Source organism: Mustela nivalis (assembly GCF_964662115.1).
Source record: "Mustela nivalis genome assembly, chromosome: 11".
In the NCBI taxonomy this organism is placed as follows: domain Eukaryota; kingdom Metazoa; phylum Chordata; class Mammalia; order Carnivora; family Mustelidae; genus Mustela; species Mustela nivalis.
The window spans coordinates 56,721,350-56,749,218 of NC_139030.1; the positions used below are offsets into that span (position 1 = coordinate 56,721,350).

Below are 27,869 nucleotides of genomic sequence, written 5' to 3' on the forward strand. Positions count from 1 at the left end.
GGGAGGCCGAGACTTGGAGGGTCGGAATCGCTGATGCCTGACAGGACTGCCCAGGTCTCCTAAAGGTGAAGAGTTTCATTACAAGAAAGAGAAGGAGAGGGTGAGAAAAAGACGAGAGGGAGGAGGCTTGTTAGGAGTGTAACTTCACAGAAGGAGAGTAAGGAGGAAAACCGAAAGGTTTACAGCAAAGTTGAAGGTCGGTGAGCTAACTGCAGAAACTGCTGTGCAAAAAAAGGTTAAAATCAAACTCGGAGACCTGTACTTATTCGTCGCAGACGGTATTCGAGGGCCAAGTGACATGAGGGGGAGCGCGAGGTGGGCCGTGGGGAGGAAGAGCTGGGGAGAGCTGCGAGGGGCTGGCTGGGGGGCCGGGCGGCGGCGGGGCGCGGGGCCGGGCGGGCAGGGCCGGCCTAGCTGTGCGAGTAGAAGCCGTAGTAGCCGCCTATGTCCTTGGCGCAGTTCTTCTCGCAGTCCCGCTGGGCCAGCACCTCGCTCTTGAGCGGCGACGAGCTCTCGGACACCGGCGTGTCGGCGGGGGAGATCCGCCTCCGCTTGGCCTGCTCGTAAATCCCCGAGTCGCTCGAGTCGATGGACTTGATGGAGGAGGGTGTCTCGATCCAGCTGGAGTCGGACAGGTCCTTGGGCTTGGCGTCCTCGGCGGCGCCGGGCGGTAGCGGCGAGCGCTCGGCGGCCAGGCCCTCGGCCTCCTCGCCCAGATAGGGGTTGGCGCCCGCCATGCGCGCGGCGGCCGCGGCGCTGTTGGGCCAGCAGGGCAGCACCGAGCCCGACTTGGCGCCGCAGTACTGCGGGGGGCTGCGCGCGCCCCAGCCCGACGGGTCGGCGTAGTAGCCGAGCGGGCGGCCGGTGCAGCCCGCCGCCTGCAGCGGCAGCGCCTTCACGCCCGCCGCCGCGTAGGAGAGCAGCGTGGCCGCGTTGCCCGCGAAGTCCGTGGCTGTGTCGTAGGCCGAGGCGGCGAAGTCCAGCCGGTTGTTGGCCGGGGTCACAAACCAGCGCTGCGGCGACGGCGCGCCCGGGTCCTCGGCCTGCTGCGGCGACAGCAGCCCGTTGGTGTGGGGCACACTGCGGTCCGTGCCCGGCCCGGGGCCCGCGCCCGCACCCGGGTGGAAGCGGGCCTTGGCGTAGTTGCTCACGAACTGGTCCTGCAGGAAAGAGCCGGCCATAGCGTAACGGGCCCCGGGCACGATCTGCGAGCGCGGGGAATCGTTGGGCGAGGGGGTCAGGCGGTCCATGTCGCAGCCAGTGTAGATCCTGCGAGGGAAGGAGAGAGAGAGAGAACCGAGGGGTGGCAGAGAGGTCCCCTCGGGAGGCAAAGGGAAGGCCACCTCCACTTTTCGCCCACCCCCACAATCTCCATCTGTAACTTGCGGTCCAGGGTAGAGACGGACAAAGGTCACAGACCGACGTTCTCCCCCAAATAAAATAAATCGTGCAATTGGAAAGAAGACGAATGGTCTACTCAGGGAGCTAGGCAAAGCACAGATCAAGAGGAAGGCTTGCCTGTCCCCTCTCTCGCGCCAGCTGTACAAGGGATCAGAGAGCAGAGCACAGCAGGGGAGTCGCATCCCACTTCTCCGATGTCTGTAGGAACATTAGGGCAGATTTACCCAGGGACTACGGTGTTATTTGCTCAGTGGGCCTTTTCTCTGCAGTGAGAGTTTCTGGGCAATATTTCTAAACAAGATACCCATTTCTCCACTCTGTGAAGAACACTTTCTTCCATTTGATAGACACGTAGGCTATCCAGGTAGTAATCATCAAAGACTGGGCTTCCCCAGTCTTCTGAGACTTGAGGACTGCTGCTGGCAGCCTCCACAGTATTTACTGTCCATTGTTTCCCCCGTGTGATCCTTTAACCCCCACCTCTACCAATAATAACAAGAATTACTACTTGGAAATGAAGTCATCAGTCAATAAAATACTTTTACAAAGAAAAAGTATATATACTTTTTTTTTTTTTTTGTAAAGTAAGTTTTATGCCCAACATGGGGCTTGAACTGACCACATGAGATCAAGAGTCAAGAGTGGAACCCAAGATCAAGAGTCAAATGCTCTACTGACTGCGCCAGCCAGGGGCTCCAAGAAAAAGGGTTCTGTATGCTGACCTTGTCCTAGCTTTTGAACCATTACTGATAAATAATAATAATAATAGTAAGTAAATAAAAATTAAAATTTAAAAAAAGACAAAAAGCAAAACGGAACGAACAAACAAAAAACACCTTTGGGACAAACTCTCACAGTGATTATCAAGCTCCTCCAAGCACTCTCCCACCAATAATAGCTAACCCTTACACAACTTGACTCTGTGCTATGCACTGTTGTCTAGGACTACAGATAGTAATTCCGTTAACCGTCACAACAATCCTCCCTGTTATGTAGCATTATTATCCCACCTTACAGAGGAGAAAACTGAGGCACAGGGAAGCTAAATAACTTGCCCACAAACAGTAACTGTGTTACTGGGAATCACTGTAGGTGAAATGAAGATTGATCTAGGCCTTGGGCCTAGAAAATCCCATTAGAGTTGAGAAAGAACCAGATGTTGGATCAAGATTGGTAGAAGTGTTTTCACCTACACATAGACACATGCCTCCCTTTTTATTTAGCTCACACATAAATGTTTTAATCTTTAATCAACACACTGTTTTGAGAGAGAGCCTCAGTATTGTCAGACCTTAATCCTTGGGGGAAGAGATTCCCTGGTGAATAGCCAAGCAACCTTCTAGTTCCCCTGAACTTATGGCTCACCCTGTTTCTCCAAGGGATCCATGCTCAACGTATCAGCATAAAAGGGCAAAGGGTGGGTGGCATCAGCCATTCTGCTCTCCCCTGTCCCCTAAAAACTAAAGTCTCCATTTGTATAGATAAGGAAGCTTTATGGAAAATATACAGTTTAAGAATCAAAAAGAAGCGACTTTTCCTACAGAAGTCAGCCAGAGAAGGGTGGGTGAGGGTGATGCAGGGCCATTCTGCTTACCACACAAAATTTCCCTCCTGAATTTAATTCCAGCTTCAGATAAGTAGAGGGAGGCAGGAAGGGAACATAACCAGCAAGGTGCAAATATCTTCTCTGTTTACCACAATATTTTAAAAAGGAAAAAAAAAAAAAAAAGCCTGCAAAAGATACAGTTTAGATGCCCATCCAGGTCCCAACCCACTTGGGATTACCGAATTGATCTGTGCAAAATAAAATGCTTTGGAACAGATGTTCACAACAGAATTAAAAGCTCAAAACCTACAAGACCCCCTAGTACAGAGACCAGTATCTCTGGCCTCCTGGGCCACACACTTCCCACAGTGCCGGGTCCACATTTTTAGACTGTGAGGACTAGAATAGCTGAGTTTTTATTCTGGGGAATCATCTCGATGAGCCTTGCTTCCTCAAAACTACTTTTAAGGGAGGCACCTGACAGTTATACGAGGAAATATCAATGACTCTTTTTAGTTTTTTATAAAAAATATCAGGAGGGAAGTTTGTTATCTTCCTGGAGATGGAATAGAAACAGCCACTTGTCTATTTCCCCACAAAATTAATCTATTTCTGGTTAAAGACAACTTCAACTTTGTAGCTCTAGTCCGGACACTTCATGCAAGCCATGATATTAAAATTCATGTACCCTTCCCTTTTATGGTCAGAATAAAAGTGGGGAGATTCTGACAATCCAGATTTAGATTTTGCTATATAACACTATCTGAACTCTTGGGCACTATATCTGAACTCTGAGCAAGAATGCTAGAACAAGCACTGAGAACAAGCACTAAGTTTATATCTTCTGCTGTCCCCCAGAGAACATCATTTTGATAGAAAAGACACAAGTTAGGGAAGCCTGGAGAAAAGGGTACCAACACATTTAATTAAAACACGCCTAGATGCAAAAGATAAAAGGAAATATTTTTCTTTTGAAGCTTATAAATAATACACAGCAACAGCACCTGGGTCCTTCCCAAAGCCTGAAATAACTGTAACAACGGCTCTGCTCATGCCCTTGCCTATGGTGGGTGCACATTTTTATTCAGTCCATAGTAAACTTGCACAGGAAAAGCTATTACACAAAACTTGGAAATGGGTAAATAAAAGTCACATATGCCAAGGAGAATATAACAACTGCCAGAGCCACATGCACTTTCCGGCAGAATCGGGCGGTTTCAGACACAGACAATCTGAGCTGAGCATCTGCAGCGACACATACAGCTCCCGCACCCAGGAACCGGGGCAGCTTCACCAGTCAGCCAGTCCCAGAGGCCCGCCAACAACTTTGTAATTCATAAGAAAGATAAAAATAAGTAGAGGAAATCTTTGACCCAAACCACAAAAACACCAAGTCAGAAAGTCACCAGAAAGAAAGGGAGCCCACAAAAAGGCAAGGGAAGACCTTGGAAACAGACTTGTCTTCGCACACTTGAGCTTCCAACAGCCTTGTACAGAACAATACACCTTTGACCTAAAGCCCAATTCCACAACTATTTGAGAAGGAAGGTGCAAAACTACTTACGTGTCATAATTATCCCGAAATCCTTTTGCAAAGGGGTTGTGATCTATTTTCAATTGTGTGATCTAGAAAAGACCAAAAAAAAAAAAAAAAGATTAATATGGTCTCACCTTCTGTGTAGGTGGATTAGGTGTTTATGAATGCATCACCACTTTTTACAGGGGTCTATGGCCCACAATTTCATTAGGGAGCAAGGGAAAAATTGGAGGGAATGAATAGAAAGGGAAAAAAGAGAACGTTTCATGAAAGTTATGAGGAACATGTTTAAATTAATGATGCCCAACACTAAAGGATTGCTTTCAATTAGCTCTCCCAAGTGTTCTAGGTCAGCTCACATGCACATCTTAAAAATACTTGTTACAAAAAGACAAATCTTTAAGGGGCACTTGAATTCATCACCAAATGTTGCCTATTTTAAGTGTTTCACCACATTTTTAAAAAGTTGGTCACTTCTGATTCACAACCTCAAGAACCCATAACTGTATCTTTAAATCAGCTTTAATTTAAAATAAATGCATATTTTCATTTTTGATACTTCCATTTAAGTTAAAAAAAAAAAAAAACACCGTCACTCCTACTCGTCAAATCAACAGAAGTAAAATAAGTTTTGGCGAACTTGCAAGTGTTGAAGAGGTTCAAGTGCTAAAAAAACTCACTCCACAGCTTCCAGTAATCCGATTTATTGTACTTTTTAGATATGTGAATGTGTCTGTTCTTTTGATCGCCCAAAAAGTGACGTTTGTTTATTTTAGCCATCAATTCTGAGACTTTAATTAATTAATTAATTAATTATTTTTAGATAATGCCAAAGCTTGCCAATAATAAAATGCAGGAGAAAATCTGCTTCTTCTCTAAATGGAAGAAGGACTCCAAAGGAGGAAAAAAAAAAAAAAAAAAAAGAGTCTTGGGTAGGGGGGCGGGGGGAGAAAGCAAATTTAAATCTCTTCTAGTTTGAGAACTGAATTAAAATTCCCAAAAGAGACCCTACTAGAAATCCTGGGCCCCTCAAAGATGGCCCGTGTGACCCGCGATGAAGACGAATAGGAACCGTTTTCCCACCGGCAAGCTATTCAGAGAAGGTGCCCAGCAGGCCCCTAGCCCTCCGCCTAAAAGGCGCAACAGAACCAGCTGTTGCTGATGTTAGTGCCCGAACCGGGGATGGCCGGGGCTGCGGGCTGGTGCGGGGTGAAGCCGCAGCCGCCCGCCGCGCGCCCAGCCCCCAGGCCTCCTTACATCGGTGTTCTGGTAGGCGGTGACGGCGATGAACTGGGTCTCGGGGAAAGTGAATGTCTGCACGCGGCCAGGCTGGCTGGTGTCCTCCGTGCCGTCCTCGTTCACTTCGACCACATGCAGGCGGGGCTGGTACTTGTGCAAGGATTGTAAAACCACCATCTGTCCGGCGGAGAGACAAGGGGAGCGCGGGGCGGCGCGTTAGCTCGGTCAGTGTGCGCTGGGCTGGGGCCGCGGGCCGTGCCGGGGCTGGCTGGAGCCCGCCGCCCCGGCTAACTGACCGCGGGACTCGTCTTCCTGGGGACTGGCTAGCTGGGGCAGGACCAGCCCTGGTTCCTCCCCGAGCAAAGATCAGCGGAGCACCGGAGGAAAACCGAACCCGACTGCCTGGTCGTCAGGGCCTCCCGATCCGCCTAGCCCTCCTTTTAGGAGGAACAAAGATTTTTACAACCTCCGATCCTGTGGGTTTCCTTCTCAAAATCAATCGAGTATTTGTACAGTTCTTGGGAAGGTCGGGAACTCGGAAATTGGGCGGGGGGCAAGAATAACTTTATAGGAGGGTGGAGATGAATTTTTGAAAAAGGCTTGTTAATGAAGCAAAGAAACATATGTCCATTTTCTCATGCTGATTTAAACTAATGGACTGGATGCTAGCGAGGGACGTGTGGGGGTGGGGGGGGCGGGAAGGAGCGCTTGAGCCACTGACCTGCCCATTGTTGTTTGAAGCTCCTTTGTTGTTTGTAAGTTTTAATTTTCCAAAAGAGATTTCTTGGCGCATCCAGTGAGCCCCCGTGTTGGGGGAATCCGGATGCATATAGACCCGATTTCCTAGAGAAAGAAATATGTTGTTTACATTATGCCCTGGGCACTGCCCAGTCCCAACTCCTCACCACGTAGGACACACGCACACACACACATACACACACGCACACCTTATTCCACAGTGAGGCCCATTAGCTGGGGGTTTTTTAGGCCTCGCTTTCTTCCTATTAACTGGAGATGATTAAAATAGCTTTTGCATAATCCTCCCCCTTCTCGCTGCTCAGTCTGTCCCCCTATCCCCCTCGTTTCCTTTTAGAAGTCATTGGCCGATCGTTTTAAAAGTCTCTCGAGCCAGTCCACAAAGGCTTTAATTAATCATTCTCACCTAAATAAGTGTCAGGAAAATGTGTTAATTGGAAGGACTTGCCTTGCACATTGGTGTCCGCTTTGCCGCAAGGAACCCATTTGCCTCCTTGAAACCTCCAGTGATTGGGATCCGCCAAAATCACATCCACAAAAATATTGTAATGAGCCGTGGGATCGAGACCAGAAATGTTAAAACTTAAAAAAGGAAACATGCGCCTATTTAAATTGAGGGGGGGGGGGGAGAAAACAAGAGAAAAAAAAAAAAAAAAAACACGTAAATGTTAAAGATTAAATGCAAGAAGCGCGGCGCCAGATAGCAAAGCAAAACTTGTTCTTCCAGCGTGGATGAGCGAATGTTTGCTGGGTTAGAGAAGGGGTGGTGGGGGGAGGAAAAGATGTGAGGATGAAGTCGGGGAGATCCGCGGGTTAGCTGGAGTGGGGAGTCGGCAGGTGTCACTGCCCAGGTGGAGAGTGAGGTTGGCGACCCGCACCTCCACCTGTCCTTGGTTCCGGGCGTTGATGCGTCCCTACAATTTCCCAGCTGCAGGCCCGGACTCTCCCTCTCTTTCGCCTTTCTCCGGCCCCTGACAGGTTCTCCGACCACCTTTCTAGAGCGGAAACCCCCTTACCAACACCACCGCGGCGGTTATACCTTCCACTTTCCCTTTTTCCAAAAACAGCCAACTCCAGGGCGCACCAGAGCGCCTTCCACTCCGCTCCCGACCCCAAAACATCGTTACCGGGATTAGTCACAACCCGGCGCACTTGCCCCCGGGCCGCGCCTGGAGCAGCGACTGCCAAGAATGTAGCATTACCTTCCCTGTTTGGTGATGATCATCTCCGTTTGGTGGCGGTGAAATTTCAGCCAGAGGGGCCTGTTGCACAGGTACACCTGCGCTTTGCCGGGTACCAGTCCGGGCTGCGTGGAAGAGAACTGGTAGAACGGGGCTCCTTGGTAGGAGTGGCTGTACTGCTGTGGGTAGGGGTAGCCGGCCGCGGGGTAGCCCTGCGGTGAGGAGTTGGACAGGAGGCTGTTGTAGGCTCCGTTGGTGATGACCGGGTGGTGGGCCATGTAGCGGCTGGGACTGCCGATGGAGAAGGCGGGGTGCGCCGGTCCGTGCTGGCCGGGGTACGGGAACATGGCACTGGGAGCAGTGGCCGCAGACTGTGGCTGGCTGGACTGAGAGAGGAGGTAGCGATCTGCTGCAGAGCCATCGAAACTGTGACGAAGCTCAGAGACCCCGTCCAAGACAGGAGAGAGTTTACTTCTCTGGACGTCCCCTGGTGAGTCCTTGGAGTCAGGAAAATTGTCTGTATCTGACTGATTCGTCATCCCCCTGGTAATTTTTTTCAAAGGTGAACTTCTCTCCAGGTTGTCAGTGGTCGAGATAATGGGATGATCGTGCAAGACAAGCTCAGATCCGCCTGAATGTGGGTAGCTGCTGCTCACATTGAGAAATTTCTTGGAGAGCATGATAGAAGGAGAAAGGCAGTGCTCCAGCTGCATAGCTCTAGAACCTGAACACTCGCCCTCCTGTCCCTGGTTTTTAAAGTCCTATTTATCATAAACTAGAAATCCACAGACCCCCTCACTAGACAGAAAGCACTTCAACCAGCAAATGCTTCTCAAAGGTTTGATTTACTTTTTTTTTTTCCCTGGGAGAAGAGATTGGCCAATTGACACTATGCAGCAATCAGAAAAGGCTCACTTTTGATCTTGCTGCTTGTGCAGCCGATGAAACGGCTCCTGCCATTGGTTAACTGCTGACAGTAATTTAATTAGATAGACATTAATTAGGATAATCACCTGGCTCCTGGTCGCGACGATCATGGCAAATTGAAGGGGATGATTTTATTGTTGGCTTGGGGGATGGGGAATGTGTGTTGGCTTTACGTGAGCACTGTTGTGTCACCTTTAAGCTTTGTGACCACTGCTTTAGGAAGATTCAAAGATGTGCAATTTACTAAACATTTTCCTACCTTCCCCCCACCTCCCTCCTCTCGAGCCGAGGGGCGGAGGAGGGAATTCGATGATGCTAGGAGACTTTTCGGATCTGAATGAGCCAAATATTCAGTTGAATGTAACGATTTCAAGTGCAAAGTATACAAAGCGCGAGCCGGTGGCCTCTTCTCGCCCTGTAAAAGTTCCAGAGTCTGTCTTTTCCAGTTAATACAGAAGCACATAACACCTGAGCCAGTCCTTTGTGAGCAGGTCCTGCGTGTCCTCCGCGAACCGCCCCCCACCACGCACACCTTTTTAACTACATACATAAATAAATAAATCACTGCTGCCGAGAGCCACGGCGATGAAAGTGAGCGGGAGTGGGGTGGGGGGAGAGCAGTGGGGGCGAAAAGCTGCAACTCATCCACCCATCCACCCACCTCGGGAAGGTTCGGTTTCTTGCTTGAGCACAGAAACAGTAACAATCCATGATCACCTTTTTAAGTTTTGAAATAATCATAAGCTGTCGGGCTGAAGTGCCTTAATGTATTTGCAGTGATGTTTACGAGGTCTTTCCTAAATATTTTATCAGCGAGCTTGGTTGCCGATTATCTGAAGAGCATCTAACTGGGGGCAGGCGCCATGCATGCCGCGCGTCCCACTGCACTTCCTTCTCTCAGAGGTACTGGCTTGGCGACAAGGTTCAAAAGCCTCGCCAGGAAAAGAAAGGGCCGAGTCCTCGTGCAAATGGGTTCGCTGGAAGCGCTGATCTGGGGAGACAGAGTGGAAGTGGTGTCAACGCAGTGATCGATACCGAAGACGTGTGTGTGTCTGTGTGTGTGTGTGCGTGTGTGTGCAACGTTTATATAATCTGGATGGGAGGGAAAAAAATGCCAGTAAGTTTAAAATGAGGGAGAATCAGCGGAAGAACAGAGAAAATAACCAATTTAAAAGGATGTTGGCACAAATAAATAGCACGAGGCCCAAAGCGACCCTGGGATGTCGGAAGAAATCTCCCAGTTCTGGCTCTGGAGAGGAAGGAACCCAGCCCTGGACCAGAGGGCCGAGAGCGCAGAGGCTTCATCAGCCCCAAGTTGCTTCCGGTGGCGGCACCCGCCAATCTGCCCTCCCGCGGCTTTCCCCGGGACGCCGAGCCGCGCGGGAAGGAGGAGGAGGAGCGCGGCGGGAGCTCAGTTGGGCCCCGCAGGCTGGCCGACAGGCGGGCGGGCTCCGCGCCGAGCACTGCTCCGGCTGGCAGCCTGAGCGGCCCTCCCCGCGCCCGGCCATCCGCCCGGCTCTGGTTCATTGTCTAACGTCCCCGAGCGGCCTGAGCGGAGGCTGCCCAGCTCCCCGGCTGTCCCGAGAGGCAGCCGCCGCCCAGGAGACTCCGGGAGCTTGGGGAGAGCCGCGCTGCGCAGACGCCAGGGGCACACACTCTTCTGGTGGCAGAGGCATGGCCCGGGAACCTCCGCCCGGTCAGTCCTCCTCGGGGCTCGGCACCTGCCTGACGGAGAGCGGCTCTGGGGACCTTGGGTGGGTCCTAGACTTGGGCAGAGAGGGGTTAACCAGACTCGACTTCCGCCTAGGCGGGCGCCTTTTTAAAGAGCGCTGCCTCAGTGGGCCGAACGGTCAGCGCGGAGCCCAGCCTGAGTCCCCCCAATCCCCAAGGCGGGCTCGGCGCCTTGGCTACAGAGGGCACCAGCTGTGGCCTCCAGCAGGGCGCCACGAGCCAGGCCCAGCGCCGACGGCTCCGGGCTGGACAAGTGGGTGACCAGATGTCCGACTGAAGCCGAGACAGTTTTCTGAGAGAAAAATACAGCCAGGCCCATTTTTCTTTTCCGGAGCAAATCTCAGCTCCTGACCATGAAGCTTCATCAACAAGCAGGGCCTTGGCTGTTCAGGCATCCGGGTGCAGGGGAGGGGACAGGAGCTATGACACTATTTGACACTTGTTTTTTCTGCCCTTTACCTTTTACCACCATTTCTCCTGAGTGGTTTTTGCCCAACTTTGGCTATTCTTGTTTTCTCCTTTCTTCGACCATTAACTTCTTTGTCTCTGAGCGCCTCTATCCCCAGCTTCTGAGATTACCCTCCACCCCTTTCTCTGTGGGACAAGAGCCTTAAGCAGGTAGCCAAAAAGGCTCTTGAAGGCGTTCTCATGTTCTCATTCGTGACATGCTGAATTAACTTTTTAAAGAATGAAGAATGCAAAACTGAAATGTTAAAGTGTAGAAAGGAATAGAGTGCACCTTCCTCAGTTTTTAAGGAATTGGAATAGGAGATAAATGTGCATTCTGACTTTAGATTATCAGTACTAAATTCAGTGATTCCTCATTACAGGGTGTATCTTGAACTTACATAAGCTTAAAAAGGAAAACTAACTTTCCTCAAGATCAGCACATCTGCTCTTGAGCCATACTTGTGTGCAGCAGGGATTCTCAGACTTTAAAGTGCATATGAACCATGCCAGGATTCTTGATGTTTGATTCAGGTCTGGAGTGGGGGCCTGGATTGTGTATATATAATGAGCTCCCAGAAAAGCCAGGTGTTCCTGGTCCAGGCAGATCACACTGTATATTGAGGTTGGAGCTTTCAGTGGCCCCATGTTAGTCAAAGAGGAAAGCAGGGATATCTCTGTATTAGAGGCAAGCAGGAGTTTGGGTTCTTGCGCTGCTTTAACGCTGCATAATAGATGGGTAAAGATGCGCACATAAGCACATACACACCTTACTGAGCTTGTGATTAAATAAGTCATTTCAATGCCCAACTGGACCTGAGCCATCAGACTGCTGCTAAAATAGCTGTACATTCCACCACAAAAGTGTTCAACAAGACTCAGGGCATCCTAATTTTCATCCATTCCAAATCTCAAAAGAAAATGCAGGTTTTTGCTAAGAGGGATCCTGGTGAGGTTTTGAAATTGGGAGTGTTTCCAACATGAACCAAGTAGGAGAAAGTGGTACTGGTTGTGGGGAGTGCAAGACGGTGAGGTGATCAAATAAGAACAAAAGGCAGGTATTGTGCAAGCCTCAGGAGATGTTTTCAGCAGAATAAAATGAAAAACAAAAGGAAGTATTTCAAATGGAATGTTGAGAAGCGCCTCCGGATTATTGAGGCCTTCTTCTAAGGGCATACTGTATGAAAAAAATCTTGACTAGCTCTAATGAATATCTGTGAAATAAATCATAGAACCCTATTTATGTAAAGGGAAAAATCATGTACCCCAAAAAAGTCTGCACACAAGATTAAATTAGGCAAAAGGAAAACTTCTAACTTCCACTTACATTTTAATTGTAAAAGGTTAGCTGTTGTAATCTCAGCAATTAAATTAATACATATTACATGTCCTACATAAAACATACTATGACTATATAAGAGAAAAAGCCACAGGACAAACAAATGCTCAGAATACCTCTTATTCCACCAAAAAAGAGACTGTGAAACACAGTGGGAACTTAAGCCATTTCTACTTTTAGTTTCTGGTAACTGTTCATTAGGCAACCAATACAAGCCTGGAATTGTTCAAATAGGACAGTAATTTGGTCTACCACATTTCTACCACCTCTAGTAGGGGTTAAGTCTAAATTCCAAGTCCCCTAAGTAAAACGCTCTTTTAATGAAGCCTTAGAAACAAACATTTTTACCATATTTTCACAAAGGGTACAAACAAGAATTAAATCTACCTTCATGTTTTCCCATACTCTTTGGTGTACCCAGAATGGTGCTGTGCCATGAGTATTAACAGGGGCAGTTATTTATGTATATCGGGTTAGAAACAGGTTGAGGGATAAGGTCATCTATAAAACCTGCCATCAGTCAAATTTTTGTCTTTCTCAGAAAACTGAGTACTTTCAAGTGAATTTGGGAAAGATAAGAGAAAACAACAACAAATTATTTCTTACGTGCTCATGATACTAAACTCATATTATGGTGACTTTTCTTAATTTGTTTTGAAGAGATTATTTACCTTCAATGGCAGTCTTAGCTAAAAGTCTAGTGGAGTTTGCAGCAGGCAACTCCCAGATAGTCTCAACATTGGTAGAATGTACTCTTTAAAAAAAAAAAGTCTGAATTAACATTGCCCTCTTTTTCTTCTTAAATGTACTCCCCTGAAACTCTGGAAAGTATAATATGTTAAGATATTGATTATACAATATTAATTTGCCACAGATACTTTTAATAAAATATGTCAACATTTTTTGGGGGGGTTACTCACTAATGGTGTAGCAACTCCTTAATGGCAATGACTTTACATTTGTGAAGTTTTGTTATCACATTGATGTTTTATGTGTTATAAGATCTTAAATTGCAAAGAGAAACGTATCTTTGTGTGAGATTTCGAGAGCACTGTCAAATGTTATTCTGTCAATTCCACCCAGTGCCAAAAAACCTCAGGAGACATAGATTGTAAATGTATTTTATTTTGTAAGCAACAATCAAAATATATTTGTGTTACTGATTTCTTCAAATATTAAATGGGATCTTAACAAAATTCGTCCACTTTGATGTATTCTTATACAACTTTGGAATCTGCAAAGACCCTGACTAAAGAAACAGAAGTAATTGCACAACTGAGACTGAAGGTGTTACAGTGCTGCAAATGATGCCAGATGTCTTACATTTAACCAAACACACCTTCAGAGGTCCCTTGATTTTGAGCATTAGGAACAATAGAGGAATATATGCTGGAAGTATCACCAATAGCTTTTTGCATTGTTTTATTTAAATACAACAGTATCCAACATAGCTGCTAAACACTGGACAATATTTGAAGTCATAAGTACATCCACATGTTCCTCCAAATGACGTTTGGGGTCCTAAATAAAAAATAAGGAAAGAAAAAGAAAAAAAGAACCATATTACTGATAGAAGAATTACTTAGTTTAAGTAGTTGAAACTGGTAAAGAAAACCAAACCTAAATTTATATATACTTTACAATTTAATTTTCCCAATATATTGTTATATCCTTAAGATTCCTACATATATTTAAAAATTAAGTACCTGGTAAAATAATAGATTACACAATGAAAAACTGATTTATACAATCAATGCTATAACTCTATACCAGAAATTATAAAGAGTAACAAGGAATTCTATACAGCCGCAGCATCCGATTTTTTTAAAAACAAAGTATAAGCATTTATAAGTGTGCATAAGCCCAAGTACGTGTGCATACTTTCTGCCATTCATATTTATTGACTGTCTTGAGGGGATCTTATTACTCGAAGCAGACGTACCAACAGGTAAGAGTTCAATGTGATTTCTTTCTCATTACTTCCTCTGTAATTTTAATTTAAATTTAATTCCTGTATAAATTTAATATTTCAGGGAAAAGTACATTAAATGATTTAGGAAATATTCTTAGATTAAAAGTCACTGTTACTTGTTTAAAAATTTAAATACAATGTTAGGATACACATATTTTACATGTATATAATATGTACAAAATAATGTTAAAAATACCTATTTGCTGTAGCTATTTTGAAAAAATAAAGTATCAGAAAAGTATATAGGTACAATCTTTTAACTGAAACCTGATCAAATCTATATTTGAAACATTTGAGTTAAAAATGAGGCTTAAAATAACATTGTAACAAATGAAGTTAAAACGCTTAATTTATGTTTAAGGCTGAGCTGAATGAAGTATTTCAGCTAAATGTGAAAGCTTTAAAATATATATATTGCAAATTAAACTCTCAAATAAGGCATTATTTTTGTATGGGTATTGCTACAATACCCAAGACTCCTAACCTTAAATAAATGCTCATCACTGGAATTATTTCTTGGCTGTTCTTTTCTAAATTACAATTTCAATACATGCTTGATTTCCTTAAAGAACCCAGAGATGCAACACGCTACAAATAATTTCAAGTAATTAGACCACGTATTACACTTTCTTTATTTCAGGAATAAGCCTTAGGACATTTTAGGTGGAAGTATCTGAGAAAGACTGGCAGGAGAAAAAGATAGTGATCTGATTCCATTACAGACAGTGTTGCTTTTGCCACGCAACAGGCTAAACCAGTGAAGAGCTAGATTAAGAAAAATGATTCTGATGATTATTCATCTTTGCCCATTACATATTTTTCAGCATCACTTTTAATTAAGACCTTTTATTTGTTGCTGTTAAAATAAAATCTACATGGTAGCCTCAGAGGCATTTATACAAAAAACAGTGGGTTCTATAAAGTGCAAGACTCCAAGCTGGTGATCTAGTAACATATCTTAGACTATAATAAGTAGTAGGAAAAGACTAGGTAACTAGAGCACACAGGATGAGAGAATAAGATGAACTACACTTTATTTTGTTTGGGGAGAGTTCTAGCTGTTTTTACATTATAATATTCAGAATGTAGTGGATTTAATTTCACTAATTATGATATTTAAGTCAAACCTTTGCCCCTACTGCGCTGTTGGAGTAACTAGTTGTATAGTGAATTGGTAACACACTTCCCTCAGTTATCTACATTACTTCTTGTGGCAGCTGGGTGATTCTTAGAGATTTCCCATCCAAGAATGGTCCTGGCCCAAACCTACATAGCTTGTGAGATGTGATGGGATCAGAGCATATGGTAGGATGGCTGAAAGCAAAGACAGCTTAGTGTCTTGCATCTGAAATATCAAGATTCTGCCAACATCAGCAATATGATAACCATGTTCCATGAAATGAAAAAAATGTAATCAACATTCTTTAAAAAACAGTCTAATTAATCTGTAGATTCTTTTAATTGGTTGGTGTGTTCCCCCAACCCTCGGAAAATAGGAACTAAAATATATATTTCATCTTGGAAATGTGAAAGAGCAAATACTTAAAACCCTTTTTCTTCACTCACTATAATCCAATGGTGTTCTCAGCCTTCTCAGGAACGTTACCTACATACTGAAGCCTACATACTGACAAAATGTATCATTTAAAAAACTGTTACTATGTAAGAAATAAACCATTCTATTATCTTCACTAATAATATTATTTCAAGTAAAAATAATACCTGAAAAATAAACTCAAGATATAAGTTTCCTAATTTATTTCTAGGAAATTATTTTCACTAAAGACAGTACCTCGCAGATCTATTTGTGACTTCACTATATATGGCAAACAGGATTTGACATCAAGTAATTCAGTGACCTTTAAAATTAGCATCATATTTACATGACAAAAGAAAAATGTAGAGTGAACAAACAGGGGAAAAAATCATACAGGCCCTAAAACAGTTTTAACTCTACAAGAGCGCATTATTATGCGACTGCGTAACCTATTACGGTATACCTCACCTGCTTGCCAACATTCTTTATTGCCAGCTGTTCAGGTGTCATCTTATCTTCTTCTTCTACAGCCTGTGAATGAAACACAAAGGACAGAGTTTCAAATTCTAAATCTACTTTTTCCACTGCAGAATACTCACTGAAGACAATGGTGATCATAATTTTCATTCACAGAACCTTTTACTCACGTGACTTATTAAACAATAAAGAAAGTGTGCTAATCTTCCAAATAACCTTAAGCATAATAAAAACTATTACCACCATCATTTTTTAAAAATTTTTAAAATTTGTTTAATTTTTATTTGAGAGAGAAAGCACGAGAGAGCACAAGAAGGGGGAGTGGCAGAGGGAAAAGCAGGTTTCCCACTTGAGTAGGGACCCCCAGCTCCACATGGAGCTCAGTCCCAGCATTCCAAAATCAAGAGAGCCAAAGACAGACACTTAACCGACTGAGCCACCCAGGCACCCTAACACCATCATTTTGAAAACAGACTTAAGAAATACAAAAAAGACATTGGATATGGAAACATGACCACCACATGGTAGTATTCACCATCTGGAAACTGTTATATAATTCTTTGAGGGATGGCTTAAAGTGGGGGAGAGAAGTAACTATGGCAGCTGCTTATGGCACCATGGTGCTAACTAGTCCTGTTGTCTTCTCTTCCTTGTCCTACTTTCATGACACCTCTGCCCCAACTTCCCATTTTTCTTGTCAACTGTCACACCCAGTATCTATATAACTATCGGCAGCTCTTAGGATCAAAGAAGCTGCTGCCTTTTGATCCACTTAACAAATTATATAGTTTTCTCCCTTCATAATTCTACATATTTAAATCTCTAAAAGGAGCACATGTATTCAGAAAAAAATCTAACTTTTCCATGACTGATCTTTAGTAATCATGAAGAAAACAGAGTAATCTGAAGTTTTCAACAGGAAAAACTCACTTGAATAAAAAGCCAAATCAAGTAAAAATTAAAACAAAACAATATACACAGACCATTTTCTACTATTCTCAGTTACAAACTCTTACATGTACGACCATAAATTTTCTAGCCAGTTCTTATAAAATAATTACAGCATATAGATTAGCTACCATCACTGCCCCCTCTCTCAACAACAGTGCCACCATAAAATGTCTTTATTGAGAAGGAATCTCTTTTAGAGTATGTTATGTTTCTGTTCGAAGCCAGGACTCTAAATCAGGTGAACTCCTGGTCTATGATTTATTCACAGCATCTGATAAACGGAAAACAAAGAAAACTGAAGGATCATCAACCTTAAAAAATACCACCACAGCACTTACCACAAATATGATTACAAAAGATGAGATGGTGGGGGTGGAAAGCAGGAAACCAAAATCCCAGTGAGGGTTAGATTTGGATACTCTAAACTTAATAATCTCGCAGCTGCCAAATTTCTTCATGTGTGAACAATGAACATGTAGGAAATGCAATCATCAGACATTTCCCATAAACTGGGAAGTTTGGCTGCATTTCACACCTTCTTAATAGTTTTGTAAACAGAGAACTTGAAAATGAGCAAAGATGGCAAGTGTCTAATTTTATAAATGGACAAACTATCTAGAGAATTTTCCCCAGTAGAACCTGCCTAAAGAGAAAGATGGTGATTAAGTACTGTATCTACAGATTATTAGAGGATACTTATTTACAACATATCATTAAGAAAATATATTTATGACTCATAAAACTGGAAGAAGGAAAAATAAAAGCTAATAACACTCCAAATCTAGAATTCCCTAGATGGAGAATATGTTCATTTTCAGAGTCAGATGTCATTCCTATTATGCTCAGCTAGTTAAAAAAGTATTACTTAAATGGGAAATTGCTTCTCCCACTATCTCAATATTTTACATATATAAAAACATGAGCAACACCTAAAAAGTTTGTTTTTCTCAATTACTTCCACAAATCATGACACTGTACCTTACCAATTTGAAAACATTACTGGATGAATGGAACAATTCACATAAGTTTGTACTCTGCATTCATTCAGTGTTAGCTGCTCTATGCACATGTCCAAAACAGTACAGTATTGGAAGGAGGTAAGAGTTTTGGAATTTGGCTCCAAGTACCAGTTAATGTACAAATAGTTATTACAAAGTATTCTGGAGTACTGCAAATATCAAAGATCGTAGGTATGCAAAGATGAAAGTCAAAAAGCACTTAAAGCACTGACCTTATTTAAAAAGTTAAAATAGAATGTAAAAAGCTCTAACTTAGTTTTTAAAATCTTTTATATCATTTAACCACTTTACCAATTAGTTTTTCCATTTCCAATAATTAAAAGAGAGAGTTCACAAACTCTTCGAGAAGTGCAGATGGTAAAAAGTACTCCCAGCCATAGATGCCATCTGGAAAATGAGGAGCAGCTGTAGATTTAGGCATATACTAAGGTTGCAAACCCCCATGACAAAGAATAAGCACATCTTTTTCATTCTAAGATAGACCAGATCAGACCAAATCATCACATCAAACCCCTAAGTATTTTCTCCATTTACCTAAGTCACCTATATCTCATCTACGATCTGGGCAAGACCAGTTTGTCTTCATTCATAGTTCTAATCTGGCTAGTCACCAGGAAAAATTAAGAAATGGTAGCAGCAGAAACAAATGAAATTCAGGCACAGGCAGTGTCCTCACTAGGGGAACTTCTGTGTTTATGGCAACTTCTGTGATTTGGCATCAAATTTTGCTTTTGCATTCATGCTCTTCGGTTTACTCAACCAACAAAAAAGCACTGAAAATGTTTGTGGCTATTCACACTAGAAACGTTTTTAACAGTTTATCAACAAAGACCCCCAGATGGCTATCCCATCATGCACGGTCTGCACAGTTCTAAGAAATTCCTAGAATTTGGTCTGTTATGTTATCGTAATCCCCTCAGATGTACCCCCATCTTAAAGAGTCTTTTATGAAACCCATTAACTTCATTCTTTTTTTTTTTTTTTCTGGTGATGGTCAAATTTCTTAAGTGGAAAACCTTTATCTTAGATTCTACCATTTAACTTACCCCTTAATAAATATGGACTGGGTTCTTTGCTCTTCATTAACACTCTTTTAAGGATCTCCACCATGTAAACTCCAACAAACTCAGTTTTCTTGAACTTTCTGAACACCTTTAAGAGCTTCTCTAATACCTGTTTTCTAATCCTTTAACCTCTCTGCTTTTATAACATCGTGTCCCTTATTCTACTTTATACTTCTCTAGGCCTTGGGCTTCTTCTTTTCCTTTTGATATGTTAACTTTCTTCACCCTATAGCATGTCATAATCTCTTTTAAGCACATGCTTTCTAAACTCACATGTATGGTCACTAAGTGCTAGTGAATTTTAAGATAATGCATTTTACTTCTTTCTGATTTTATGTGAGATCGATGTATTGACTATATAAATTAAAATCACATCACTGAGTTAAGGCAGTAGAAAATGAATTAAAAGAAATAGCTTTTATAAAAAAATACTCGGGAAAGCAAAATTAACAAACATGAAACTATTAGAAGTCTGAGACGGGATAAAATGTCTGAGTCTGGAGAAACTCCTACCACTATCAGTAATTAAATATTACTATATACATGCTTTTATAATATTAATTTACTGAATCCTTAAAACATCCCAGTAAAGTAGTTAATCTACATTTTTCATATGAAGAAATTAGGCATCACCTTCTTTGAGAAACTTTATGTTAATTCCAGCAATACTTCTATTATTTAAAAAAAAACATACTTCTAATTCTCCTTTTGGCATATTTATAAAATTCCAGTACATTCTATACATGTCCTCATCAGAAGAATTTTCATTTTACTATTCAATAATCACTCATTCTGAATAAGATAGTTCTTGCTCTTTGAGGAGCTCACATTTGGGCTTTACTTGCCTATAAATCTCAAAACGCAATGCAGTATGAAATATACAAAAATGGAGTGTGCACAGAGAACAACAGGGACACATACAGCCACACAGCTAATAAGTAATGCAAGTGTGACTTCAACAGTACTATTTATCTCCAAAGACCTTGAAGTAACATTCATGACAATTCAGGAAATGACTAGTTTTTAATGATATATCCTGAATAACAAAGCCAAATCCATGGTTTAATAAGTGACCTGAACAGCATAAATTCTTTCTAAAAATCTTACAGGGAATCCAATTTTAAGTGTTAATTACACAAAACAGACATATACAATAAAGACTGCACGTGTATGTGTGTGCACACATAATAGAAATTGTAGTTCAGCTTGTTGAAAAAACTTCTATGGCAGAATCTATTTGATGTCTACCCCAACATATATTTTCCCCTTCTTTTAGGGGAAAACAAAAATGTTTCCCTTCTTCCCCTGATTTTAGTAAAGAAAATAATGTTTCCAGGTAAAAGACCACACTATATAACCTTTCTCAAAGCAAGGTGTGTCCATTTGAGTTCTGCCAATGAAATATAATCAGAAGTGCTGCTTGGTAAGCCTTAAGAAAGGATTGTGAAAGGGAATTGATTTAGCTGGAAAGTAACCCATTTTGGCCCTTCCTTTTTTACCTGTTGTTGGGAATTTGGATGGGATGGCTAAAACTCTAGTAATCACTGTGAATCGTGAGGGTATCTATAGGATGGAAGCCAATATAAGGGAAGGGGAGCAAAAGATAGAAAGAATCTGCATTTGGGGTACCTGGGTGGCTCAGTCAGTTGAGCATGCAACTCTTGGTTTCGCTCAGGTCATGGTCTCATGGTCGTGGGACTAAGCCTTGCTTGGGTCCTGCTCCACAGTCAGTGGAGAGCCTACTTGAGATCTCTCATTCCTTTCCTTCTCCCTCTGCCCCTCCACCCCTGTGTACTCTCTCTCTTCTCTTTCTCTCTCCCTAAAATAAATAAGTAAATCTTAAAAAAAGGAAGAAGAAGAAGGAGGAGGAGGAGGAGGAGGAGGAGGAGGAGGAGGAGGAAAAATCTGGGTTCATAATGACTTCAAAGTTTTATATTGGCCTTGAGTTGCCAGAAACCTTCATCTCTTTATTTCCCTTTTTTTTGAGATCTACATTTCTATCTTGTTGAAGCCACTGCTACTTTGAGCTAACACAATCTTAGATATAAGTAACACCTGGTTAATGCAAAAACTGAAATAATGCAGGGCTTACACAAAGGATATCATTTCTCTGCTTTCCACCTTTGAGGTGAAATGTTAAAATATGTTGAGATAAGTAAGTGGGAGATAGGTATCTTTTTTTTTTTTTTTAAATTTTTATTCATTTGAGAGAGAGAGAGAGAGAGAGAAAGAGCACAAGTGGAGGGCAGAGGGAGGAGAAGCAGATTTCCCACTGAGCAGGGAGCCCCACACAGGGCTTGATCCCAGGACCCCAGGATCACGACCTGAGCAGATAGCAGACAGAAGGGACTTAGCCATCCAGGTCCCCCAAGTTAGGTATCTTTTAAAAGGAAAGGGAAAGTAACATAGGAACTTTTCATGTTGTTCTATAATTTAATTTTTAATATAATAGTGTGTTGTAAATATTTCTCTAAGTCGGTACTTGAACCCTTAAAAAAGAACATATTAGTTTTAAGAGTTATATGCATTTAAAATTGAAAGATGGCCTCAAAAAATGTTATGTCACTTTTATTTACCCACTACTGATACATTTTCCCAAATTGTTTTTTATATTTGAAAAGAAAAGAATTCTATTTATAATTTTAATTTTTTTCTTTGACCACTTAATAAGGTTGAACTTGTTTTTTCATGTTTATATGCCATTTGTCTTCAGTGAGTTTTCTAGCTCTTTTTGTCCAAATTATTGTTTTTCAAAACTATTTTATAGGGATTCCGGGATATTATGCATCTTTTGGGTACGAGTTCTTTCTGTGTTACCAATACAAATATTTTCTCCCAGCTGACTCCTAATAAGCATTCCATGAATGTTAGTTATTATTTTTATTGCAGATAAACTTTACTGTCAAGTTACTGAAACTTTAAAAACTCACTGATATTCTTACTAGCATTAAAGTAATCTTTGGGAAGCTTGACAGCGGCTTTACCATACGAAATCTTCCTATTTGAAACTGAGGGAATCTATTCTCAAATGTTTTTAGCATTATTCAAATAAAGTCATATACATTTATACACTTATTTCTTATGGTAATTCTTTTGTAATTCTGGATGCTGTGAATTGATTTGCCTATTATAAATTTTTCAACTGGTTTCAGCCTATGTAACTACTTGGTTACCACCTACATAATTCTCTATTGTAACAGTTCTAACAATTTTTCTAGTTTAGTTGCTTAGATTTTTGTTTGACTACAAACATATCCTATCATACTTAAGTAATGATAATCTGGCCTAGTTTTCCCAGTATTTACATATTATTTTGTTTTTCTTATCTTATTACACTAGCGTATAACAACATTTTCCTACTTAAAATAGCTACTGTAATAAACCAAATGTAGTCATATAATTAAATGTCTTACATGTAAAAAAATATATATATTTAATATATAAAAAATACACCGGAATTTTTTTTGCGGGGGGGTTAAGGTTTTTAAAAAATTTAATTATTTGACAGAGAGAGAAAGCACAAGCAGGGGGAATAGCAGAGAGAGAGAGGGCGAAGCAGGGAGCCTGATGCAGGGCTCAATCCCAGGACCCTGCAATCATACCTTGAGCCAAAGGCAGACAGTTAACTGACTGAACCACCCAGGCACCCCATACCTGAATTTTCTTTCAGGTAACAGAGCAGGCACTACTTCTATCTGAAAGGTAAACTGCCAGATTGCAGATTTATAGGGCTACATGTTTGAAAACAAGGCAAATTTTTATGTATCTATGTTATTCTTAAAATACTCTTCTACAATTCATTTTTACTTGCACATTCACTTAAAATATCCAATCAAATATTATCAATATTTTAAAATTTGATGCATCTTAAACTGAATAAATTAGGAGATCTGGAATAACAAGAGTGCAGGTGTTGTAGTTTAGTAATTAGAGAAATCAATGACTAGTGATCAAGCAGAATCTTTGTGTGGAATTCAGACTTGAAACAGAAAATTTGGGACAAAGGAATTTAATTATTTTCTAATCTTCTTTCACTTTAGGAGCTAACTGGCACCTAACAGTAATTACCTTAGTTTAAAACACCAACCAATTAAAAAGAATACTATGAAGAATTGGTAGCATGGGCCTTTCTTTTTATATTTTAAGTGTTACTAAAAACTCCACCACATTCTCTTTCAATCACAGAGGGAATTACATTCTCAAATTTGGACTCCTTCATATCACAGCTTACACATTGTTTTCATTTTATAACCAAACCTTACAAGTTTTTGAGTACTACAGAGATTTTTTAAAACTGTAAAATAGGAAAAACTTCTGTGGATGGGCAGCAGTAACCATAAATAGGTTATTTCCTGGCAGTGGTACCAATATGAATTTACTTAAACTTGCAATGTTACAGAGAAATGAAAACCATTCCTACAGTCTGCTGAATATTATTACTTAAGTCACTAAGGTATAAATGGTTAATAACTGTTTTAAGTATGACAAACTACTTCTTTCTCTTTAATATCACAACATGAAAACATAAAACTAGAAAGATAAAAAAAAATTTCCCTCCGTATGATCTAGAATCAATGGGTACTTCCAGCTGGAACACCACATATAAATCAGGGCATGATCTTCATTGCCAGACCTAATTCTGCTTGAATTTAGTTTGTATGGGCCCATCAACTTTTTTGTTCAAAGCTAAACTCTCTCCAAAGACTTCTTGCTACATGTAGCAAATTTTATGTACCGTCTCTTGGCTAATATTTACTTTGGTAAGGGGTGTGTGTGTTTTAAGATTTTAATTATTTACTTAACAGAGACACAGGGAGAGAAGAAACACAAGCAGGGAGAGTGGGAAAGGGAGAAGCAGGCTTCCCACGGAGCAGGGAGCCTAATGCAGGGCTCAATCCCCAGGACTCTGGGATCATGACCTGAGCAAAAGGCTGATGCTTAACGAATGAGCCACCCAAGTGCCCCTTGGATCTTAAGATGTGTTTAATGTAAAAAGAGAAATACTACTTTTTGGTGTGACAACCCAAACATCAAGTTTAACTGTCTCCGAAATCTTAAGCTCTAGCCCCTATCATTAAATTTTAGTCCTCTATTTCCACTGCTTGTTTAAAATATAACTCTATCTCCTTTCTTAACCCTTCTACTTCTAAACTGGAAAATTGTAATGGTACTAACGTACTTCTAGGCACCTATGCAGGAAACCCTGAGTTCATCCTTGATTCCTCCTTCTTTCATTTCACCCATCCAATAGGTGCCATGTTTTATTTGTCTACTGCTCTCTGTTCCCAATGCCACTGCAGTAAAGCTGATATCTAGTACCTTTTGCTTGGATAACAGCAAGCTCCTCCTAAACAGAATGTCCATTTCAAATCTCTTACAGCACCCTCTTTCTTTTATACTGCTGTCAAATTACATTTCTAGAGTCAGATTCTGGGAATATCAATCTCTTGGTCAAAAGCTCTATCCTGATATTCTAAGCTCTATTATTTGACTTCAATAACTTAAAAAAAAACCTATTCTCCCCATTCACTCTCATATATTATATACTCAAGCCAAACATAGTTTCCTAAAAGGTGCCTTTTCTGTCTCCTAGTCTTTGCTCGTAATGTTTATTTTGCCTAGGGTAACATTTCTCTATATGTCTAATCTTATTCAAGCATTAAGGTCTAGTTCAAATGCTGTTATTCTTTAATACAGCATTCTGGGTCTCCCACAACTGAAAGCAAAAGCCTCTGAATCTTTACAGGACTTCACTATGGACTTCTCCAGGCCAGTTCTCTAACTTCTAACTTGTATACAGATGAGTATACAAATCTCCTGGAATTCTTGATCAACTGTCAATGCTCACTCAGTAGGCTAGAGAGTCTGCATTTCTAAGAAGATCCCAGGTGTTACAGCTGGTCTGTGGACAAACTGAATACTAAGATGTTAAGGAACACACCAATTTTGGTCTACTACTCTGATCATTTGTGAGTTCTTTTTACTGCCTCTGTTTTCCCATAAATGAAGGAAGGATCCCTATTTTCCACTGCAACTTGTACAGGAAATATTCAATAAATATTTGTAAATAAAACACTGTAATTTGTATGTTTTACAAACTGCAGGTTTTCAATACATTAATGGATTGCAAGCTATATGTATGTATATATAATTGAAATAATAGAACTAAGTCAAATGACAAAAAAAACTATCACATATAATAAAGGTAAATATTATTTCGTAAAACTTTTGTAGCAACTATATGTACACACATATACAATTGCATGTTCTGGGTCAAAACGTTAAATCTATTCTTTATGCAGGCTTTTGGTCAAGAAAGCTAGAAAACACATGTTAGGCCAAATCATGGCCCACACCCCACTCCCAATATGTTGAAATCCTAACCCTGGTTAGAGATTGGAGTTGTCACAAGCTAAATAAAACCTGGGTGTGGGGGGGTGGGGAGGGAATGTGTGCCTGGGTGGCTCAGTGGGTTAAGCCTCTACCTTCGGCTAGGGTAATGATCTCAGGGTCCTGGGATCAAGCCCCACATGGGTGAGCTCTGCTAAGTAGGGAGCCTGCTTTCCCCTCTCTCTCTGCCTGCCTCTCTCTCTCTCTATCAAATAAATAAATAAAATCTTAAAAAAAAAAAAAAAAAAAAGCAAGCAAGCAAGCAAGCCTGGGACTAAAGCATCTGGAAAAGGAAAGGAAAGATCTTTCCCTGGAGGCTGCCAATACCTTGATTTTAGACTTCTAGCTTCCATAATTGTGAGGCAATATAATTGTTTTAAAATATCCACTTTAAAATAAATAAAATAAAATACCCAGTTTATGGTAGTTTGTATGGCAGCCCTTGGAAACTAATACAACACAGAAGATACATTTTAAGTCATAGTTCAAGTATTTTTTCAATTGCAAAATTGTAAAAGAATATCAATTTATGAACAAAAATATTACGGCCACATTTATTTTAGCATACAAGTATCTTCAGGAGATTCCACAAAATACAACTTTTTAAACATCTTCATATATAAAAAGTGATCTCCCCTAGTTATACTTTTTTATATCATCCCATTTATTTCTTATAGCACCAAATCACAATATATTATTATATTGTGTTTCTGTTTACTTTGTTTCCCCTACCAGAAAATAAGTTCTGTGAAGACACGTCTTGTTTCTTACCATATCCCCAGTGCCCAGCATATAGCAAGTTTTCAATAGACACTTTCTAAATGAAAAAAAGAAAAGTTCATAAACTAAACTATATGTAGAATTATTAAATGCTGTTGTTATTATCCTACATCTCCTTGTTTTCCTTTCCCTTCCAAGAAAAAGCCCCCTGGATAAAGAAGAAATCTCAAATGTGAAACTATTTTATATGGTCTATTATATGGTCAACTATTTTATATGGCAACAGGGTTGCCAACTATATAGCCCATGGGCCAAATCTAGCCAGCTGCCTATTTTATTAAATAAAGTTGTATTGGGCGCCTGGGTGGCTCAGTCAGTTAAACGACTGCTTTTGGCTCAGGTCATGATCCCGGGATTCTGGGACTGGGCTCCTCATTGGGCTCCATGCTGAGCTCCCTCACCTAGGGAGCTACTGCCTTTCCCTCTGCCACTCCCCCTGCTTGTGCTCTCTTGTTCTCTGTCAAATAAATAAATAAAATCTTTAAAAAATTAAAAAAAATAAAATAAAATAAGGTTGTACTGAAACACAGACTCATTCACTCCTTTTCGTGTTGTGTGTGGCCACTTTTATACTATGACAGCAGAGCTGAGCAGCTGCCAACAGACTGGATGGCCTGCAAAGTCCAAAATATTTACTATCTGATCTATAAAACAGGCCATTCAATTTTTACCTATGTATATATTTATACCATGTTTGCCATCTAATCATACGTATTTCAAAGATTGTAAGAAATAAATGTTGGAAGTAATTTTTACCTTATTGTAATTCTTGGCTAATTCCAACATTTCTTTTACCACTGATTCATTGTGTTTACAGTGTTCACTGTAGTCCTGAAGTGTCAAACCTTCCATCCAACTCTTCTTATGCAAATTTAGCAACATCTAAAAAATATAAGGAAAAAGTAATTATTTTCTTGTATTGAGGATATTCCCGTCATTTGTCTTGAGAAACAATTTCACAAAAAAAGTTCAGAATTAATGTAAGAATTTAAAACTTAATTTTATTAACTTACTTAAGTAAGAATTCTCCTAAATTTATATTAATATAACCTCAGGAGTACTCCAATGCTATGGCCTTTGTACTTGCTGTCCTTCTGACTCAAAGGCTATTTTCCTTATCTTTGCATGGCTTATGTTTCTCATTTCCCTAGAGATAGATGCCTTTCCTCATCACAATACATTACAAAGCCACCTCACACTACCTTAAATATTTGTCTTCCCTTATCTTGCATTATTATTTTTATAACTATCAACACTTGAAATTTGTTTTATTATTGCATTTCTCTCACAAAAGAAAAATCAACGAGGTAGGAGCCTTAACCTGTTGATTTTGAGATCACCAAGATCTAGATTCCAGAACAATATCTAATCTAATCATAGCAGACATTCAATAAACATTTGCTGAATGCACAAATGAATGAGCGAGTGAACTACTACGTTTCACACAAGGTGAAATAGTGCATATAGCCCAGCTTTCAAAGGCCACAGTAAGGAGGTAATGTCCCATTTTCTGAATTGACTTCAGCTAAGTCCTTCTGAGCCTCAGTTTATACATCTATGAACTAAGATCTCATA

General features: G+C 41.1%; 2 protein-coding genes across 4 annotated transcripts in view; both read right to left on the reverse strand.

Moving 5' to 3' along the window:
• Positions 1 to 325: 325 nt before the first annotated feature.
• Positions 326 to 8,589, reverse strand: TBR1 (T-box brain transcription factor 1). 2 transcript variants are annotated; one of them, XM_082691273.1, is made up of 6 exons: positions 7,682 to 8,589; positions 6,928 to 7,082; positions 6,445 to 6,566; positions 5,742 to 5,900; positions 4,512 to 4,573; positions 326 to 1,269 (listed from the first exon to the last, which is right to left on the reverse strand). In XM_082691273.1, exons 1-6 carry the CDS (start codon positions 8,371 to 8,373, stop codon positions 411 to 413), a joined length of 2,049 nt encoding a protein of 682 aa, XP_082547399.1. In that variant the 5' UTR covers positions 8,374 to 8,589; the 3' UTR covers positions 326 to 410. The 2 variants fall into 2 exon arrangements, with proteins under 2 accessions (XP_082547399.1, XP_082547400.1); XM_082691274.1 differs by lacking the exon at positions 7,682 to 8,589 and adding an exon at positions 7,496 to 7,573.
• Positions 8,590 to 13,209: 4,620 nt separating this feature from the next.
• Positions 13,210 to 27,869, reverse strand: part of PSMD14 (proteasome 26S subunit, non-ATPase 14) — a 102,292-nt gene continuing 87,632 nt past the window's right edge. For both annotated transcript variants that reach the window (XM_082691291.1, XM_082691292.1), the window contains 3 exons: positions 27,051 to 27,176; positions 16,082 to 16,144; positions 13,210 to 13,625 (listed from right to left, as the gene is read on the reverse strand). In XM_082691291.1, coding sequence (XP_082547417.1) covers positions 13,527 to 13,625; positions 16,082 to 16,144; positions 27,051 to 27,176 — 288 coding nt within the window. In that variant the 3' untranslated portion in view covers positions 13,210 to 13,526. The remainder of the gene's footprint in view (positions 13,626 to 16,081; positions 16,145 to 27,050; positions 27,177 to 27,869) is intronic.